At 47.2% G+C, this 19,143-nt stretch overlaps 3 protein-coding genes across 3 annotated transcripts in view; all 3 read left to right on the forward strand.

The window, feature by feature from the left end:
- Positions 1-1,433: 1,433 nt before the first annotated feature.
- LOC138975470 (protein argonaute-2-like) overlaps positions 1,434-19,143 on the forward strand; it is an 18,784-nt gene continuing 1,074 nt past the window's right edge. Inside the window, exons 1-2 of the mRNA XM_070348155.1 lie at positions 1,434-1,583; positions 2,013-3,077. Coding sequence (XP_070204256.1) covers positions 1,470-1,583; positions 2,013-3,029 — 1,131 coding nt within the window. The 5' untranslated portion in view covers positions 1,434-1,469 and the 3' untranslated portion in view covers positions 3,030-3,077. The remainder of the gene's footprint in view (positions 1,584-2,012; positions 3,078-19,143) is intronic.
- On the forward strand, positions 4,613-11,240 carry LOC138975469 (uncharacterized). Its single transcript, XM_070348154.1, has 2 exons — positions 4,613-5,268; positions 5,440-11,240. Exon 2 carries the CDS (start codon positions 6,598-6,600, stop codon positions 11,044-11,046), a length of 4,449 nt encoding a protein of 1,482 aa, XP_070204255.1. The 5' UTR covers positions 4,613-5,268; positions 5,440-6,597; the 3' UTR covers positions 11,047-11,240.
- LOC138977117 (uncharacterized protein F54H12.2-like) lies at positions 16,024-17,325 on the forward strand. The gene has a single exon (XM_070350027.1). It carries the CDS (start codon positions 16,024-16,026, stop codon positions 17,323-17,325), a length of 1,302 nt encoding a protein of 433 aa, XP_070206128.1.

Here is a 19,143-nt window from a genome sequence, read left to right on the forward strand (position 1 = left end):
GTAAAAAGGAGGGGTCTTTATTGGGAGTTTGGGAGGTATAATTTTTTTCACAGGGGAAGCAACTGTTGGGCAGATCGGTCTTATGTTATCCAATGTTGGTTCCCATTTGATGTGCATATGGATTAGCATGATGTATGTGCATACACCAGCGCAAAGACAGGCAGACATAACACACACACACGCACACCCATACACACACACACACACACACACACACACACACACATACGCACACACGCACGCACACACACACACACACTCACACACACACACACGGCCTCATAGGTAAAACTCGGTCATTGACCCCAAGTAAGAAGATTAGTGTCCGTAAACTGGGACAGGAAGAGTATCCACTCAGACATCAAACGAGACGTCTCCAGATCTCGGGTAAGGCAGCTGGTCTCCGCTGGCAAGCATGGGTCATTGACCCGAGGTCTCAGTTTATGAGCACACACACTCACAGAATATGTTCACAGCAAATCATTATTGAGTTGTCCTTGTCCTTCAAACTGCGCCTACCCAACCCCTCCCACCTCCCTTCTAGCCCCCCCCCCCTACTTCGAGAGCAGTCCTTCAGCTGTGACAGCAATAGTTGAGACGAGGACAGCCGTCGGCCACTGGACTTGCACGCACTACTGACTACGGACTACCACGCCTGACTCGATGCGTGACTAATAGCGTGTGTGTTCCCGTGTGCTGGGTAATTACCAACTTTGACACTCACTGGTAAAAAGGTCAAAGTCGTTATTGACCCTATGTTTTTAGGTCGGTCGTCTGAAAAAGGAAGGCGTCGTTCTTGGGAGGTTAGTTACAGTGTGAAAGGCATCCGTGCCGAGAGTTTCGGTCGGCAAAAGGAGGGGGTCGTTCTTGGGAGGTTAGTTACAGTGTGAAAGGCATCCGTGCCGAGAGTTTCGGTCGGCAAAAGGAGGGGGTCGTTTTGGGGAGAGGTCGTTACGGGAGGTTCCACTGTATTAGTTCTAAACATATGTTACGATATTTCCTCTCTGACGCACGTATCTGTTCCTTGATCTATAATACTTTTGTTTTAAGCAACCATCTGTCTTTGTAAAAAAAACAACTTTCAAAAGCTCTCGCGGTTTGGTCTGTCGATGTTGAACTGTGGCTGATGCTTCATTGTTCTATTCTATACGAGTTGTCCAAACACCTGTCGAACAGTTTTATTTACCTTATTTTTAATTTAATTTACAGTACATAGTTTTTGTACCCATTGCATGCGGCATTGTTACTTCTAATATTTTGTATGCTCAGACAACTCAAGCACACACGCAACAGAGTGAGTCATGAGTATGATTGAATGTGGAGCTGTGTCCACTTTAACTCGAACAAAATTAAAATCTCGACAAGAAGGCTCGCATGTTCTAAAACAATCGTTGCATTATTGGATGTGAAAATTGACCCAACAGTTTGCTATTGTCTCCATGCCGCCTGTTGTCTTCATGTAGGTTGATATGATGTTTCACCTGTGTGGGCCGTTTGGGGAGAGATGTGTGTATAAAAGCCGGCAGAGTCCTGGAGTTGTCATCTATCGTCTGCCAGACCTTCCGATTCACAACATCGTCTTGGTGAGTACTTGCAATAGTGTACGTTGTATTGGCTGCCTTTTAAGATTCTTTGCCCAAGGATGCAGACTGTTTCTCCCAGAAAACTGACGCGTTTTTTTTCCTTCTGTCTTCTCTTTCACCTATCACTCTTTCTTTCACTCTGCTATTATTTCATCCATTTTAGTTCCTTAATATAATACCGCAGAGAAAGAGATAAAGAGCGTTAAAAAAAGAAGGAGTAGAAATCAGCAGAAATGATTCACATAAACGAAATAAACACATTTGCTTTACCTTCCTGAAGCACTTGGGCCAATATGCAAAGTTGAAATATGATTTCCTTTTGACATTCAGTCAATTTGACTGAATGTATTGCAGGAGACCTGTACAGGATCGCGGACAGATTGCCGAAGTGTTTTCATCTTGCTTTACGGGACTTTTTATCTTTTCCAGCCTAGTTTAAACAAATCTGCCAACATGTGGAAGATCGTGACCTTGACCCTTCTCGCAACTCTAGCAGCTGCTCAGTTCGGCGGTCAGCAGAAAGGCGGCCAACAGCAGTACGGCAGACCACAGCAACAAGGCGGTCAGCAACAGGGCGGCCAACAGCAGTACGGCAGACCACAGCAACAGGGCGGTCAGCAACAGGGCGGTCAGCAACAGGGCGGCCAACAGCAGTACGGCAGGCCACAGCAACAGGGCGGTCAGCAACAAGGCGGTCAGCGACAGGGCGGCCAACAGCAGTACGGCAGACCACAGCAACAGGGCGGTCAGCAACAGGGCGGTCAGCAACAAGGCGGTCAGCAACAGGGCGGACCAGGCGGTCAGCAACAGGGCGGACCAGGCGGTCAGCAACAGCAGTTCGGCAGACCACAGCAACAGGGCGGTCAGCAACAGGGCGGTCAGCAACAGGGCGGACCAGGCGGTCAGCAACAGGGTGGACCAGGCGGTCAGCAACAGCAGTTCGGCAGACCACAGCAACAAGGCGGTCAGCAACAGGGCGGACCAGGCGGTCAGCAACAGGGCGGCAGACCACAGCAACAAGGCGGTCAGCAACAGGGCGGACCAGGCGGTCAGCAACAGGGCGGACAAGGCGGTCAGCAACAGGGCGGACCTGGCGGTCAACAACAGGGCGGACCTGGCGGTCAACAACAGGGTGGACCAGGCGGTCAGCAACAAGGCGGTCAGCAACAGGGCGGTCAGCAACAGCAGTACGGCAGACCACAGCAACAGGGCGGCCAGCAACAGGGTGGACAAGGCGGTCAGCAACAGCAGTACGGCAGACCACAGCAACAAGGCGGTCAGCAACAGGGCGGTCAGCAACAGCAGTACGGCAGACCACAGCAACAGGGCGGTCAGCAACAGCAGTACGGCAGACCACAGCAACAGTTCGGCGGTCAGCAACAGGGCGGTCAGCAACAGGGCGGTCAGCAGTTTGGCGGTCAGCAAAAGGGCGGACAAAAGTTTTGATTTTAGATACCAATCTGACCACAGCAACGAATCGACAGCTACAAAGATGTAAGTCCAAGTGTTGTTGTGAAACCTTTTGGTTTGAAAGCTTGATACTCGTATTTTTTTTTAAATGAATGTCTTTGATGACGTCATATCCGGTGTTTGGTTTTTACATTTAGTCAAATTTTGACTAAATGTTTTAACGTAGAGGGGGGAATCGAGACGAGGGTGTGGTGTATACAAGTGTGTGTGTGTGTGTGTGTGTGTGTGTGTGTGTGTGTGTGTGTGTGTGTGTCTGTGCGTGTGTGTGTGTAGAGCGATTCAGACTAAACTACTGGACCAATCTTTATGAAATTTTACATGAGAGTTCCTGGGAATGATATCCCCGGAAGTTTTTTTCATGTTTTCGATAAATGTCTTTGATGACGTCATATTCGGCTTTTTGTAAAAGTTGAGGCGGCACTGTCACACCCTCATTTTTCAATCAAATTGATTGAAATTTTGGCCAAGCAATCTTCGACGAAGGCCGGACTTCGGTATTGCATTTCAGCTTGGTGGCTTAAAAATTAATTAATGACTTTGGTCATTAAAAATCTGAAAATTGTAAAAAAAAATTTTTTTATAAAACGATCCAAATTTACGTTCATCTTATTCTTTATCATGTTCTGATTCCAAAAACATATGAATATGTTATATTTGGATTAAAAACAAGCTCTGAAAATTAAAAATATAAAAATATAAAAATTATGATCAAAATTAAATTTCCGAAATCGATTTAAAAACAATTTCATCTTATTCCTTGTCGGTTCCTGATTTCAAAAACATATAGATATGATATGTTTGGATTAAAAACACGCTCACAAACTTAAAACGAAGAGAAGTACAGTAAAGCGTGCTATAAAGCACAGCGCAACCGCTACCGCGCCAAACAGGCTCGTCACTTTCACTGCCTTTTGCACTAGCGGCGGACTACGTTCAGTTTCATTCTGTGAGTTCCACAGCTTGACTAAATGTAGTAATTTCGCCTTACGCGACTTGTTTTAAAGTTAAGGGGGCTTTTTACGTAATTAGTTCACATGCAGTGCCTGATGTGAGCCTGATCGAGGACCATGCTTTTCTGCCCGGAGAATGATCACAATTAATTCGTTAAAAAAAAATGCTGTTTTTGAAAGTCAATGAAAGTGGGTTTTTTGTCAACCGGACAGCTGCTTGAGGCATGACTAAAAGCCCTAGGGGCTCCGTGCACCTGGACGTGACAAGATCAGTTACTTTTAATTGTAAAACATATGATTTGTATGACAATCTTTTACAACAGATTACAACATGATTGCAACGCATTGGTTATCACCCTCTGTATCTATAAATATAAACATTTAATTTATTTGAAAAGAAAAGATTTGTAAACTAATCAAGTATTAGCCGTTTTATGCGAATGAGGCTTATAAGGCTTGTGTTACCAAGACAGTGAGTCAGCGGTGTCTTGGCCGCAGAGTATCGACCAGCCATCCTTTTTATTCATGCTAAACTTGGCCAAATTGCAACAGATTTCAAACCCAAATTAAAGCATTAATTGCCGTGTCATTTCATAAAAACTTTATATGCCAGTAGTATAGTAGGGTCAATTTACCCACTATTGTGGATCTCATGTGGATCTCATGTGTGGATCTCATGTGGATCTCATGTGTGGATCTCATGTGGATCTCATGGCGTTGACGTCATAGTTCGGTGACGTAATTGTAAGTGACGCGTTGGTTGATATGACGCAATGGGTGGGACGTCATAAGCGAGCGGAAGTGTGGTCATAGGGATCGGAAATGACGTAAATCCCTGATAAACGGAATTGTGGGAATCTGTGATGTCATCCTGGTGACGTGTGGTGTAGCATGACGTCAAGAGTCAGAGCTGAGTGGTGTCCCCTGTTATGAGATCCACAGAGGGTAGGAAGAGAGCACGAGTGCTGTCCCTTAATGGATGTGCGATCGAGTAATGTCCCTTGATTACATATATGACGTCATTTGAATGATGACGTACGTAAGGAGGAATGACGTCTTCCGAGCAATCGCGTCAGCCGACGAGTTTGGACAAGTCTGGGCGAGTCTGGACTTGTCTCGAATGTTCCCAAGTGACGCTATCTCTGGGCCAATCAGCGGACAGCGCGGGAAAAACAGGCTATATATTTCCTATTCAACTTGGACTGGGACCATTACGCTCCACTCTTTTCTTCAGTGCCAGCCTTCGTGGATCAACAATACTGAAAGTGAGTAGCAACTCCAACTGTCTCTCTGTCTCTGTCTCTGTCTCTGTCTCTGTCTCTGTCTCTCTCTCTCTCTCTCTCTCTTTAATCAAACAATAGAAACGACATTGAAATTTTCCCCCACCAAGATAAAGTACTTTGATTTATTGTTCATTATTTTTATTTTATTTTCAGAATGTGGCCTTTGAGTGAAAAACGACAGAACTACGTCAGCGTTAAAGATTTTAATGGACTGACGCTCATACACATTCGCCATTATGCCCCCGTACCAAACACAGAGGGTAGACTAGTGCCGACCACAAAAGGTGTTGCCCTGACACCCGCCGAATGGCAGATCCTCAAAAGCATGATTCCTGTCGTGGATGCTGAGATTGATGGACTAACCCGACAGAAGAATAATATTGTTGTTGGAGAAAGCGACTCATGCGCCAACTTTTTGCAGAACATTGAACCCAGCTTCTTTCCTTCCAGCTTCTTGTATCCAGCTCCTGTAGCTACTGCTTCTGCTGCTGACGTCCAAAGCTCGACGCCAGGAACATCAGCAAGTACTTCGCAAGGACCTCCTACAAAGAAAGCGCGACGCTAAGAGGCCAGGGTCTCCTTGCTTTTACACTACAGCTCATTATGGATGAAGTGGTACTTGAGGAACAGAAAGCGAAAGCCAAGAAACTGCTTATGTCCCTTGATTACAGATATGACGTCATTTGAATGATGACGTATGTAACGAGGAATGACGTCTTCCGAGCAATCGCGTCAGCCGACGCGTTTGGGCAAGTCTGGGCGAGTCTGGACTTGTCTCGATTGTTCCCAGCTTATGCCCCTTGTTTACAGATATGACGTCATTTGAATGATGACGTACGTAACGAGGAATGACGTCTTCCGAGCAATCGCGTCAGCCGACGAGTTTGGGCAAGTCTGGGCGAGTCTGGACTTGTCTCGATTGTTCCCAAGTGACGCTATCTCTGGGCCAATCAGCGGACAGCGCGGGAAAAACAGGCTGGGAATGACGCCTCTTAACCAATCGCGCAGCAGCACGTCGATGGACAAGTCTGGACTCGTCTGGAATACCTAAGCGTCACGCTATATACCTAAGCGTCACGCTATCTTTGAACCAATGGCAAACAAGAGTACACAAATAAAAAGGGTATATAATCTCTGCTTCGGGGATGGGTCATTACGGCATCTTACATCATACCAAAGATTATCAGGAGACCATTTTGAGCAGCCACCTTCAAGACCACCTTTGCCTCTTCATCTTCTACTGCTGCTGCTGCTACTGCTGCTGCTTCTTTCGCTGCCGTCACTCCCACTGCTGTTGCTGCACCTAACAAGATGGCTCCAGACTATAAGTGTGACCAGTGTGGCAAAAACTTCAGCCGTCGAACGAATCGGGACCGGCACAAACGGAGCCAACATAAAAACAGTTTTAGTCATGTCTGTGACCGCTGTGGCAGAGCCTTCTCCCGGACCGATGCCCTCCAGCGTCACCTTCAGGGTCACGAAAGAGCCGACAAGAGACCTCAAGAGCCAGCGGAAATCCAACCGCCTGCAAAGAAGGTAAAAGTTGGAGAGCAAGCTGCTAGGGAAGAGAGGATGGAAGATGAAAATAGAGAAGAGGAGAAGGAGGAGGAGGAGGAGCAAGCCGTAGAAGAGAAGGAGGAAGAAAACCAAGCTATGGCAGAGGAAGAAGAGGGAGGAGAAGAACGAGCTATGGAGGAGGTCGAAGAAGCGCCTGTGTCACTGTGGGATGAAGAACCTCTGGAAACAGTAACCCTACCGGAGGACTGTGATGCCGCTTTATACGAACTGTATAGAGAGCACTGGGACTCCATCCGAACACACCACCACTACGGTCCAGTTCAGAACACGTCCAACATCAGATGGAACAACTGGAATATGCCATTGTGGGATCAAGAACTCGTGACCAACATCTTTGAATCACATCCGATGCGTTTCAAGATCAACGCAAGTCACAGTTTTGTTCTGTTCCATATTGAAACCATGGAGTTCAAGTACTTTCATTCGAGTCAAAACAACGCCAGGTTGTTTGAGCAGCCGCATCTCATCAACAACCGAGAAGATTTTGTGGCCTTTCTGGAAAACCTCAGAGAAAAAGACGTCATGGAAATGGCGAAACAACACCGAGAGGACACCAAGTGGGCACTGCATCACATTGCATCAACAACCTTCTTCATCAACAAGTTACCAGATTTTCCCATGGGCTGCTGCGAAGAGCCACTTCCAGAGTTCATTCGTAGAAACCATGCCATCATCAGTCTAGACAAAGACCAGAATGGGCGTCTTGACGACAACCTCTGTTTGTTCAGATGTTTGGCACTCCACTTTGGGGCTCAAGTCATGGCTCTGGAAAAAAAGACCAAAGACCTGTTCCAGCAGTACACCGGCAGATGGGACAAGACAGGCTTCGTCGGAGTCCAATTAAAAGATCTGGAGCACGTAGAAGACCACTTCAAGGTGAACATCGACGTCTTCACCTATGACGAGCAGAACAAGTCCAATCTCGTGGCTCTGAGACGCAGTGGGAGGAAGCATGAAAAGACGCTTCGGGTTCTGAAACAAGGTCGCCATTTTTGTTTCATTACCAACATTGACCAAGCGGCCCATGCCTTTTCTTGCGGCAAATGCGGCAAACTCTGGAAAAAAGAGAGCCGACTTCGAAGACACGAGAAAACCTGCAAAGGACACTCTCCAGATGAACTCTTCCCGGGTGGTGTGTACCAGCCGACCCCGACCGCCTTGGAAATCCTGGCGTTGAACGGAGTGCTCGATGACGATGATGCTGTTTTCCCTTACCGAGCAACCTTCGACTTTGAGGTGTACATGGATGCCATAGATCTTCCTCGGCAACAGTCAAAAACAGTCTTCAAAGCCAAACACATCCCCATGAGCGTGTCCGTGGCGTCCAATGTGCCTGACTTCGAGGAACCAAGATGTTTCGTCAGCACGGGGGACCCTCAGCAACTGGTGTCAGACATGCTAGTCTACCTGGAGGAGATCTCAGACAGATCAACTGAACTCATGCGGTCCAAGTACAGTCAGGCTATCAGCGTACTGAACGACCGTGTCCTACAAGAAGAAAGAGAAATGCAAGACAGGGATAAAACGACGGAAGAGGGAATCCGGGGAACATCGGGACCTTCTTGGACCAACATGCCAGCCGTGGTTCTGCAGAAAATCTTGCAAAACTACCTCCAAGAGCTCCCCGTGGTTGGTTTTAACAGCGGGCGATATGACTTCAATGTCATGAAACCTTTCTTCATACATCATTTCCTGCACCTTGCAAAGAAACAGGATGAAGGGTTGGACAACGAGGCATCAGAAGAGGCAGCAGAAAAGCCCCGGAAAGAAGAAAAAGAAGGAGAGGAAGAAGAAGAAGGCCCCTTCAAGTTTACGGTCAAAAGAGAAAACACTTTCATGTGCGTGAGCACTGAAAAACTGAAGTTCCTGGACATCACCAACTTCATTGCACCAGGATTTTCATACTCCAAGTACCTGGCAGCATACGACGTTCACGAACAAAAAGGCTTCTTTCCGTACGAGTACATCCACGACCTGGCACAACTCGACGAGACAGCACTTCCACCCCAGAACGCCTTTCACAGTAACCTCAGGAACACAGACATTTCTGACGACGACTACGCCTACTGTCAGCGGGTTTGGGTCTCGGAAGGAATGACCACACTCAGTGACTTTCTAGTGTGGTACAACAACAAGGATGTCGCTCCATTCCTCGAAGCCCTGGAAAAACAAACAGAGTTTTATCAGTCGCTGGGGCTTGACATGCTAAAAGATGCCATCAGCGTGCCTGGGTTGACCCTCCGCTACCTCTTCAAAACGATGCCCCCGTCTGTTTACTTTTCACTCATGGGGAGAAAGCAAGAAGACGTTCACCACTGCATGAGAGACAGCATCGTGGGAGGCCCAAGTGTCATCTTTCACCGATACCACGAAAGAGACGTCACTCGCATCCGTGGCGGCAAGCTTTGCAAATCGGTCGTGGGGTATGATGCCAATGCCTTATACCTGTGGAGCCTGATGCAGGAAATGCCCACAGAACATCCCACCATTCGCAGCAAAGAAAACAACTTTCGAGCGGAAAAGACGGACTACTATGGTCAGATGGCCCGAGAGTGGTTGGAATGGACAGCCAAGGAAACAGGAAGAAAACTCAGACACAAGTTCAACGGCCATGAAATGACCCTGGGGCCCAAGAAAGTTCCTGTGGATGGGTGGAACGGCTCGAGCAACACAGCGTACCAATTTCACGGATGCCTGTGGCACGGCCACAACTGCGAAGGCATGCAGAAATATGGGAAAATACATCCCAAAAGCAAGAAACCCTTTTCCGAGCTCCGGGCAAACACCAAGCAGACGACGGCATACCTGCGCTGCGAGGCAAAGGTCCAAGTCGTGGAGATGTGGGAGTGCGAGTGGGCTCGGGAGAAAAGAACCAACGCCAAACTCAGAGAGTTTCTCAAAGAAACTTTTGTCTCGACAAAGCTCTACGGACCGATGACCCAAACAGCAATGAAGCGAGCCATTGAGAAAGGAACCATATTCGGTTTTGTAGAGTGTGACATCCACGTTCCTGAGAGTCTCAAACCCAAGTTCTCTGACTTTCCCCCGATATTCAAGAACACCCAAGTGTCCGTTGACGACATAGGCGACCTGATGAGAAGCTACGCTGAAAAAGAAAAGATCATGGGACAACCTCGCAGAATGCTGATCAGCAGTTTCTTTGGAGACAAAATTCTACTCGCCACCCCACTCCTCCAGTGGTACCTGAACCATGGACTTGTGGTCACAACCATACACAAAGTCATTGAGTACCGCCCTCAGAGGTGTTTTCTCGAGTTCGGTGAGACCGTCTCCAGTGCCCGAAGATCAGGCGACAAAGATCCATCCAAAGCCATCCTTGCGGACACGTTCAAGCTGCTAGGAAACAGCGCCTACGGCAAAACTCTGACCAACATCGCCAAACACCGCGACGTCAAATACGCAGACAAGCAGAAAGCTGAAAAGCTTATCAACGACAAGCGTTTTCGATCACTCACAGAGCTGGGGGAAGAGTGCATCGAAGTGGAAAGCTCCAAAGCCACGCTCAAGTGGAATCTTCCTCTTCAGATTGGGCTGTTCGTCTACCAGTACGCAAAGCTGAGGATGCTGCAGTTTAACTACGACTTTCTCAACACTTTTCTTGACAAAGAAGACTTTCAGCTGTGTGAGATGGACACGGATTCGTTGTATTTGGCCTTGTCCACAGAGTCATTGGATGATGCTGTCAGACCTGACCTGCTTCCTCAGTTTTACGAAGCCTTTCACTCGTGGTTCCCAGCCCAAGCCTGCGACGGTCATCAGGAGGACTTCACAGCGACCAAGCTACAGCGAAACTCCTGGTCATCGCGTGGCTGCTCGGACTGCACTGATCGTGCGGCATACGACAAGAGAACGCCTGGACTCTTCAAGGTAGAGTGGGAGGGAGATGGCATTGTGGCACTGTGCAGCAAAACTTACTTTTGCTTTGGTGATCATAATAAACTGAGCTGCAAAGGCCTGAACAAGAGGCTCAATGACATCAACAAAGACCAATACCTGCAGGTGCTTCAGCAGCAAACCAGCGGCAGCGGCATCAACCGGGGTTTCAAGACTGACGGCAAATCGGTATTCACTTACCAACAGACCAAGAACGCGTTGTCCTACTTTTACCCAAAGAGGAAAGTCCTGCAAGATGGAGTGTCAACTGAACCCCTTGCCCTGTGATGTGTTTGACTTTCGGTACGTTACAGCTGAGATGTAAATTGGACTGTGATTTTTTTTTTTACAATATGTTATGTTATGTGTTAAAAGTTAGAAATATTTCAAGTTGTCATTTACTATTTCAATGTCTTCAAATCAGAAAGTTAGTATTCAATAAATGTTTTGTATTGCTACATTGAATTCGTGTTTGATGATTGTGTGACTGTGTGTGTGTGTGTGTGTGTGTGTGTGTGTGTGTGTGTGTGTGTGTGTGTGTGTGTGTGTGTGTGTGTGTATAAAAAGAGACGAGCACTGACACAGCACATCATTTTCTGCTTGGTTAGCAGTGCGTTCACATCAAACCCAAACGCACATTTGCTTACATCTACATCTTTCAACTAGATGGATCCACGATGGGTTCATCCATTCACGTGTGTTATTGCTGGGCCCACTGGCTGTGGAAAAACACACTTTGTTACGCGCTTCTTGAAAAACTTACCTCATTTAGTCTCACCTTCTGCCCCCGAGCGAATCGTCTGGGCTTATGGAGAATGGCAAACTACATATGACCAACTTCGTGCTAGCCTTCCTGTTGATTTTGTGGAGGGTATACCAGATCTGACTCGCTTTGACTCGACCAAACCCTCTCTTCTTGTGCTAGATGACCTTATGGCTGAAGCTGACGAACGAGTCACGCAGCTGTTTACCAAGGGGAGCCACCACCGCAGTGTCAGTGTTATGTATCTGGTGCAAAACTTGTTTGATAAAAATAAAGAGCATCGCACCATCAGTCTTAACGCTCAGTATCTGGTCATTTTTAAAAACCCTCGAGACAAACAACAAATCAATCACTTGGCAAAGCAAATGTACCCTGGGCATATTCATTTTGTTCAAGAAGCTTTTGAAGACGCCACGCAAGATCCACATGGATACCTTCTCGTTGATCTCAAACAAGACACGCCTGAATCAATGCGACTTCGCACTTATATCATTCCTGACACGACTGATCATTTGCAAACAGTTTACCTACCACACCATAAGGCATAAAAACTTCGGTCCGTATCCGCGAAGCATCATTACGTCATGACACCACGCTTGCGTCGTCACGCTGAAACACTGCGCGTGTTAAGCAGAGCTACATCTCAGCTGATTCGTATCATCTTGCGTGGAGCAGACAGAGACCTTATCAACTGTGTGTGTGAATGTGCTTCCAATATTCTGAAAGGTAATGTGCCATTAACTAAGCACCAAAAAGAACGACTAAGGCGCTACCAGGGGCAGCTCCGAAATCTGACAAAGAAATCAACCAGTCTTTCAGCTAAAAAGAAAGTAGTACAAACCGGCGGCTTTTTGTCAGCGCTTCTTGCACCCCTTGCTGGACTGATTGCCAGTTTGTTTCTAAAATGAAGTATGCAAAGAAAATGGTCTTGGTGGATCCTCGAGTACTGCCAAAGGATGCGCTTCTACCACAACAGCCACAGTCACAGCCTCAACCAGGTACACCATGGGAACCGCCTACTACCCCGACACCAACTTGGGCTGATCCAGATACCGCCGTGAGTCGGACGCTGCAAGCCTTGGATCAAGAAATGCAACACGTTCTCAGTACCTCAGGGTTGGAAATGCACGATAAGGTGACTATGTATAACCAAGTGCTTCGACGCTACCTGGTGTATGGTCAGCAAAAATTGAATCCTTTTCGGCCTGCATCGGGTCTGCCTACATCGGTTGTCAACACAGACACGGCAACCCCGGATACAGATAAATCCAGTGATAGCATTGAGCGAGAGATGTTGGAAAGTGTACCCAAAACAATGAAGAGTAAAGCGCGATTGCTTATCCAAAGACTCAAAGAACACCCCAACTTAAGCTGGAATGCCCAAGGACAAATGATCTACAAAGATAAAGTTATTCCAGACACACGTATGACGGATCTCTTGAATGACGTTCTTCGACGTCGAAAACGATTTGAACCCATGGGATGGAAAACATTTGCAAAGGCTTTGAAAGAGATCAACGTGCCTCAAGATTTCATTGGCCATCCTGAACGTTGGGCTGCCATAAATGGAGGAGCAGTAGCAGAAAAAGCCACATGGCCCCAAGATCCTGGAGAAGAGCAGACTTCTACAGAGTCATCGCGGAGTCGACCGAACCGGAAGCAGCTGAGACTACAGCAGCAACAAAAAATTCTCAGTCAGTGGAAGCCCTACTAGACAATGAAGAAGAAGAAGAAATCTGCGTCCTCTGGCAACCCATCGAGGAAGACCAAAGAAGAAGCAGCTGCGTACAAACGAAGGTACTACAATCCAAAACAACCTGGCAGTTTTGGAGGAGTCAAAGCACTTCACCAGAACCTCAACTCCAAGAAAAAGGTGGCACGTCTCAAAGTTGAAAAGTGGTTATCCAGTCAAGACACTTACACGCTACACAAACCGGTTCGCCATCGCTTTCCACGTCGTCGTATTGTTGTTGGTGGAATCGATCACCAGTGGCAAGCAGACTTGGTTGATCTTGCTGGTTTGTCCAAACAAAACGATGGCTTCAAGTATCTACTGACCTGCATTGATGTCTTTTCCAAGTATGCATGGGTGGTGCCTTTGCGAGACAAAACCGGAAAATCTCTCGTGCTTGCCTTTGAAAACATTTTTCAACAAGGCCGCAAGCCTCGAGCTTTACAAACCGACAAAGGCGGTGAGTTTACCAATCGACCTTTCCAGACGTTTTTAAAGGAGAATGAGGTTTCCTTTTTTACAACACAAAACGAAGATATCAAAGCTAGCATCGTGGAGCGATTCAATCGCACGTTGAAGACACGGATGTGGAGATACTTTACACGCAACAATACATCTCGCTACTTGGATGTGTTGAAGGATTTGGTACACGCCTACAACAAATCCTTTCATCGCAGCATCAAGATGACCCCTCTACAAGTCAACAACGACAACAGCGAGCAGGTCTGGCAAAATCTGTACGGCGTTAGTAATGAGACCCTGCCCAAGAGAAAGCTGAAATTTCAACCGGGTGACCGAGTACGCATCAGTAAAGTTCGGCGCACATTCAAGAAAGGCTATCTACCTAACTGGAGTGAAGAACTGTTTACGGTGGTACGGCATTTACCCCATTCCATTCCTCCAGTGTATATCTTGATGGATGATCAGGGTGATGTGTTGGAAGGAACATTTTACGCGGAAGAACTACAGAAGGTGGCTTCCAAAGAGGTGTATCTCATTGAAAGAGTGCTCCAAAAGAAACGTCAGCCCAACGGACAGGTCAAAGTGTTGGTACGTTGGCTAGGTTACCCAGCTTCCTTTGATTCTTGGATAGACGAGAAGGATCTCTTGGTACAACATAAAAGGTAAAGATACCGCCTCCGCTCTCATTTTACAATCAGCCATGGCAAAGGCAAGACTCACACTGGACTCTCCTCTGCCTGAAAGCTTGTTGAAGAAAGAAGCTGAAGAAGAAAAGCGGCAACCCCTTTGGAAAAGAGTTTTTTCACGGGGCATCCTTCCTCCTGTCAAGAACAGTACCGTTTTCTTCAGTCAAGTAGTACTTGTCTATTGCGTGGTTGGAGTAGCTCTCTACAATCTAACCACCAAATCAGGAGACAGCAATCTGTGGACGGCCCTGCTGAGTGCAAGTCTTGGCTATTTGCTGCCTAACCCAACCATTGCGTGAGTTGCTTTGAGTTATCCGCGTTATGTTTCTGACTCTTCCCAGTAACAGCTCCTTGGAATTCTTCCCGCAAAACTCGCTGTCTGCTTACCGGACAAAGCTGCCGACTCATGTGGACCTGAGAGATGGAGAGTGGGAAGTGGGTCTAAGTGAGATCCTCTATCCGCACACTTGGTACAACGTTACTGCAGTGAACAAAGAAGAACCCGAAGAGAGCAACACGTACATCATTGTTTACTACAGCGACCTCAATGAAATTTCTGTCGCGGGAACTTCAACGACTTTCAATGTTAATCTGCCAGGGACTCGTGTTGGGCTGCCTCCTGGTTTGTACGCTTCTACGGAAAGCCTTGTCCAAACACTAAACCGCCTCCTTGGACAAGTGGATGATTTAGGAATCTCCTTCAGAGAATGTCCCCTATCACGCAAAGTGCAGATGATCATACCAACCCAGACAAGGGTTCATCTCAGCACTGATCTGCAGCTACGCTTGGGATTTACCATCAATGACTTTAGTAGCGGAACTTTCACCAGTGAGCGTGTAGCAGATGTAAATATGGGTGTTTACGCTTTTTACGTCTACTGCGATTTGGTCACTCCCAGAATAGTGGGAGATACTTTGGTTCCTTTGCTCCGCATGTTACCCACCGAAGGCAAGCAAGGTGCACACGTGTCTCGCACATTCGACCCGGTACACTATCATCCTGTTAGCAAGAGACAGTTTGATACGGTGGAAATGAACATAAAGGATGACCAGGGCCGACTTGTTCCATTTGAACTAGGGAAGGTGATCATCACACTTCACTTGCGTCGAAGGAATTGATTCTGTGGACAAGTGAATATGGGGCGACCCCGTACTCCTCATCAGGTGGATGCCGGAAGCTATGACAACTACTACACAAACCAAGCAGGGAGTGGCCTGCCTGGTTTTGTTGGTGGAGCCGTGCAACGAGGGTATGGGTTAGGGGCCATTTTGAGCGGAATCGCGCGCACAGCCATGCCTCTGCTCAAAAGCGGCATGAAGAGCGTGGGTAAAGACGTCTTGAACGTAGGTCAGGCTGTTACTAAAGCTGCTCTAAGGGGCAAGGATGTCAAACGAGTCGCCAAAAAGGGGGCTAAACGGAGTGCGCAGCGATGGTTTACTAACCTAGCCAGTGCCCTGGGACCGCCTCTCCAGGCTCCCAGTGTTAGAGCCAAGACAGTCAACACCAGCACCATAAGGCCCAAGGGTATAAAACGACAACACCCTGCCCGAGACGACAGTCTTAACCTGCAATCACCAAGAAAGCAGATATCCAAGAAAAGAAAGAAAGACATTTTTGCATGATGGCTCTTGTGCACTCTCATTCCTCAGCTTGTGTGAAAAGTGAACTAGATCTCTTTGCGGTGCCTTCCACTCAGAGTCAGATTGACCATGGGCAGTGGGTGGAATACCATCCTGTTGCCACTCTTACTGACCAAGGACCGCTGGAATTCTACGTGGCCGGTACTGGAGATGATTACATTGACCTGGCCAACACACTTCTGGTCGTCTCCCTGAAAATCACAAACCAGGATGGCTCTAACCTGGCCGAAGGTGCCAATGTGGGCCCTACAAATCTATTTTTGCACTCACTTTTTTCTCAAGTGGATCTCAACCTCAACGAGAAGCTGGTTTCTTCCTCCACCAACACCTACCCTTACCGAGCCTACATTGAAACGCTTCTCAGCTACGGACCAGCGGCCAAAGCTTCACACCTTACAGCAGCTCTGTGGGCCAAGGACACTGCAGGCCACATGCACACAGGTCAAAATGACGGTTTTACCGCCCGAAGCCGCTGGACAGCCAGCAGCCAAAGCGTGGAGCTCATGGGTCGTCTTCATGGCGATCTCTTTTTCCAAGAGCGTTATCTCATCAATGGAGTGAACATGAGAATTCGGCTAGTGAGATCCAAGGATAGCTTTTCCCTGATGTCTGGAGCAGTGAACCCCAATTTTAAAGTAAAGCTTCAGTCTGCTGTGCTGTACATCCGAAAAGTCAAGCTGCAGCCCAGTGTGCAACTAGCGCACATTAAAGCACTGGAGAAAACTACAGTCAAGTACCCCATTCGCCGTGTAGAAACCAAGATCTTTTCCGTGTCCAACGGCAACCTGACTGTGAACCAGGAAAATCTCTTTCTGGGCCAGCTTCCCAGGAGAGTTGTTATTGGCTGCGTGGACAATGAAGCTTTCAATGGCTCGTACCCTCGCAATCCCTTCGAGTTTCAGCATCACTCTATCAATTTCCTGGCACTGTATGTGGATGGAATGCAAGTCCCAGCCAAACCCTTGCAGCCGGATTTTGATGAGCGTCATTTTGTACGCAGCTACTTGTCTCTGTTCTTGGGAACAGGACGACTGCACCAAGATGAGGGCAATGACATCTCCATCGACGACTATGATAAAGGGTACACCTTGTTTGCCTTTGATCTCACGCCTGATCTGTCTAATCAGGGCCACTTTGAGCTCATAAAAGAGGGGAACGTACGTCTGGAGATGCATTTCGCCAAGGCTCTGCCCAGAACCATCAACATCATCGTCTATGCAGAGTTTGACAACATCATTGAGATTGATCGCAGTCGGAACGTCCTGTTCGACTACTCAGCATGAACACTGAGGAAATCAGAAAGGCGCTAAAGACGCACCCCTGGACCTCGAGATGTTTTGCTGGTGTGTTTGCTCGAGATCGACTTCCTAAGAAAATCTCCTCCTACCCCTGCGCCCTCGTGTGCAACACAGATCCAGCGCATTGCCCTGGTCAACACTGGGTCGCGATCTACATGGAGAAGAGTCACGGTGATGTAGATTATTTTGATTCCTATGGTCTGCCTCCGTTTCAACCAACATTCCGAAGATTCTTGGCTCGTCACGGCGAAAGATACCACTACAATCCCGTGACACTGCAAGGGTTGTTCACTACTGTGTGTGGACATTACTGTCTATTCTTTCTCTTACTTCGTTGCAAGGGACTGTCTATGAATGACATACTGCAACTGTTTCCATCTACCCGAATGGGTGATAATGATGGCTTTGTTTATGCTGTGGTGAATATGCATTTTAATCTTTCTGCACTGGTTTGAAATGTTGTTGTTCCTGTTGTTCAAGTTCTTTCATTAAACTGTTCAAGACCCACTTCTTTTGCTTTTGCTTTGCGTGAAAGAGAGTGTGTGTGTGTGTGTGTGTGTGTGTGTGTGTGTGTGTGTGTGTGTGTGTGTGTGTGTGTGTGTGTGTGTGTGTGTGTGTGTGTGTGTGTGTGTGTGTGTGTGTGTTTAGGTACATTTGTTCATGACACATTAATGTGTCCACGCTCATTCACACACTCAAACGTACGCATGTATACTTCACTGACAACGTGAGAACAAATCTTGATTTTGTTTTTCTTTCTTTATTTATTTTTCATAATTGAATCAGTCCATATTAAACTCCAACGCAAAACTCAACATTCAACAACAGACAACAGTTTGCAACTGGTATACATTTTGCCTAAAGTTCAACACCCCCCTCCAACAATTGCCGTAACACATTGCTTTTCCATGTTTTTGAAGAGCACGAGGTTTGCCAAAAATCAATCAGTTCAAACCACGGAACAAACTCACACAAATGGTCCGTCAATTTGTCTTTCCACACTTTGAACACAGAGTCTGCAGACATTATTTGCCACGCAGTATCGAAAAAGAGTTCGAGTCTTTCTTCGGCTTCCATCATCAGACACACGTCATGCTGTCGCTGGCTCGGATGATCAACTTGGCACCCGTAACACTTTTCTGACACTACTTTTTTCATGCAGCCTTCCATTTCTTCGACGTAAGCCTCCAAAAGCAGTTTCTTGGCTTTCGCTTTCTGTTCCTCAAGTACCACTTCATCCATAATGAGCTGTAGTGTAAAAGCAAGGAGACCCTGGCCTCTTAGCGTCGCGCTTTCTTTGTAGGAGGTCCTTGCGAAGTACTTGCTGATGTTCCTGGCGTCGAGCTTTGGACGTCAGCAGCAGAAGCAGTAGCTACAGGAGCTGGATACAAGAAGCTGGAAGGAAAGAAGCTGGGTTCAATGTTCTGCAAAAAGTTGGCGCATGAGTCGCTTTCTCCAACAACAATATTATTCTTCTGTCGGGTTAGTCCATCAATCTCAGCATCCACGACAGGAATCATGCTTTTGAGGATCTGCCATTCGGCGGGTGTCAGGGCAACACCTTTTGTGGTCGGCACTAGTCTACCCTCTGTGTTTGGTACGGGGGCATAATGGCGAATGTGTATGAGCGTCAGTCCATTAAAATCTTTAACGCTGACGTAGTTCTGTCGTTTTTCACTCAAAGGCCACATTCTGAAAATAAAATAAAAATAATGAACAATAAATCAAAGTACTTTATCTTGGTGGGGGAAAATTTCAATGTCGTTTCTATTGTTTGATTAAAGAGAGAGACAGAGACAGAGA

The sequence above is a fragment of the Littorina saxatilis genome, linkage group LG9 (assembly GCF_037325665.1).
Source record: "Littorina saxatilis isolate snail1 linkage group LG9, US_GU_Lsax_2.0, whole genome shotgun sequence".
NCBI classification, from domain to species: domain Eukaryota; kingdom Metazoa; phylum Mollusca; class Gastropoda; order Littorinimorpha; family Littorinidae; genus Littorina; species Littorina saxatilis.

Bases quoted from the DNA above. Each gene is read 5' to 3' on its own strand.
- LOC138977117 (XM_070350027.1), top strand. From the start codon at position 16,024: ATGGCTCTTGTGCACTCTCATTCCTCAGCTTGTGTGAAAAGTGAACTA.
- LOC138975469 (XM_070348154.1), top strand. From the start codon at position 6,598: ATGGCTCCAGACTATAAGTGTGACCAGTGTGGCAAAAACTTCAGCCGT.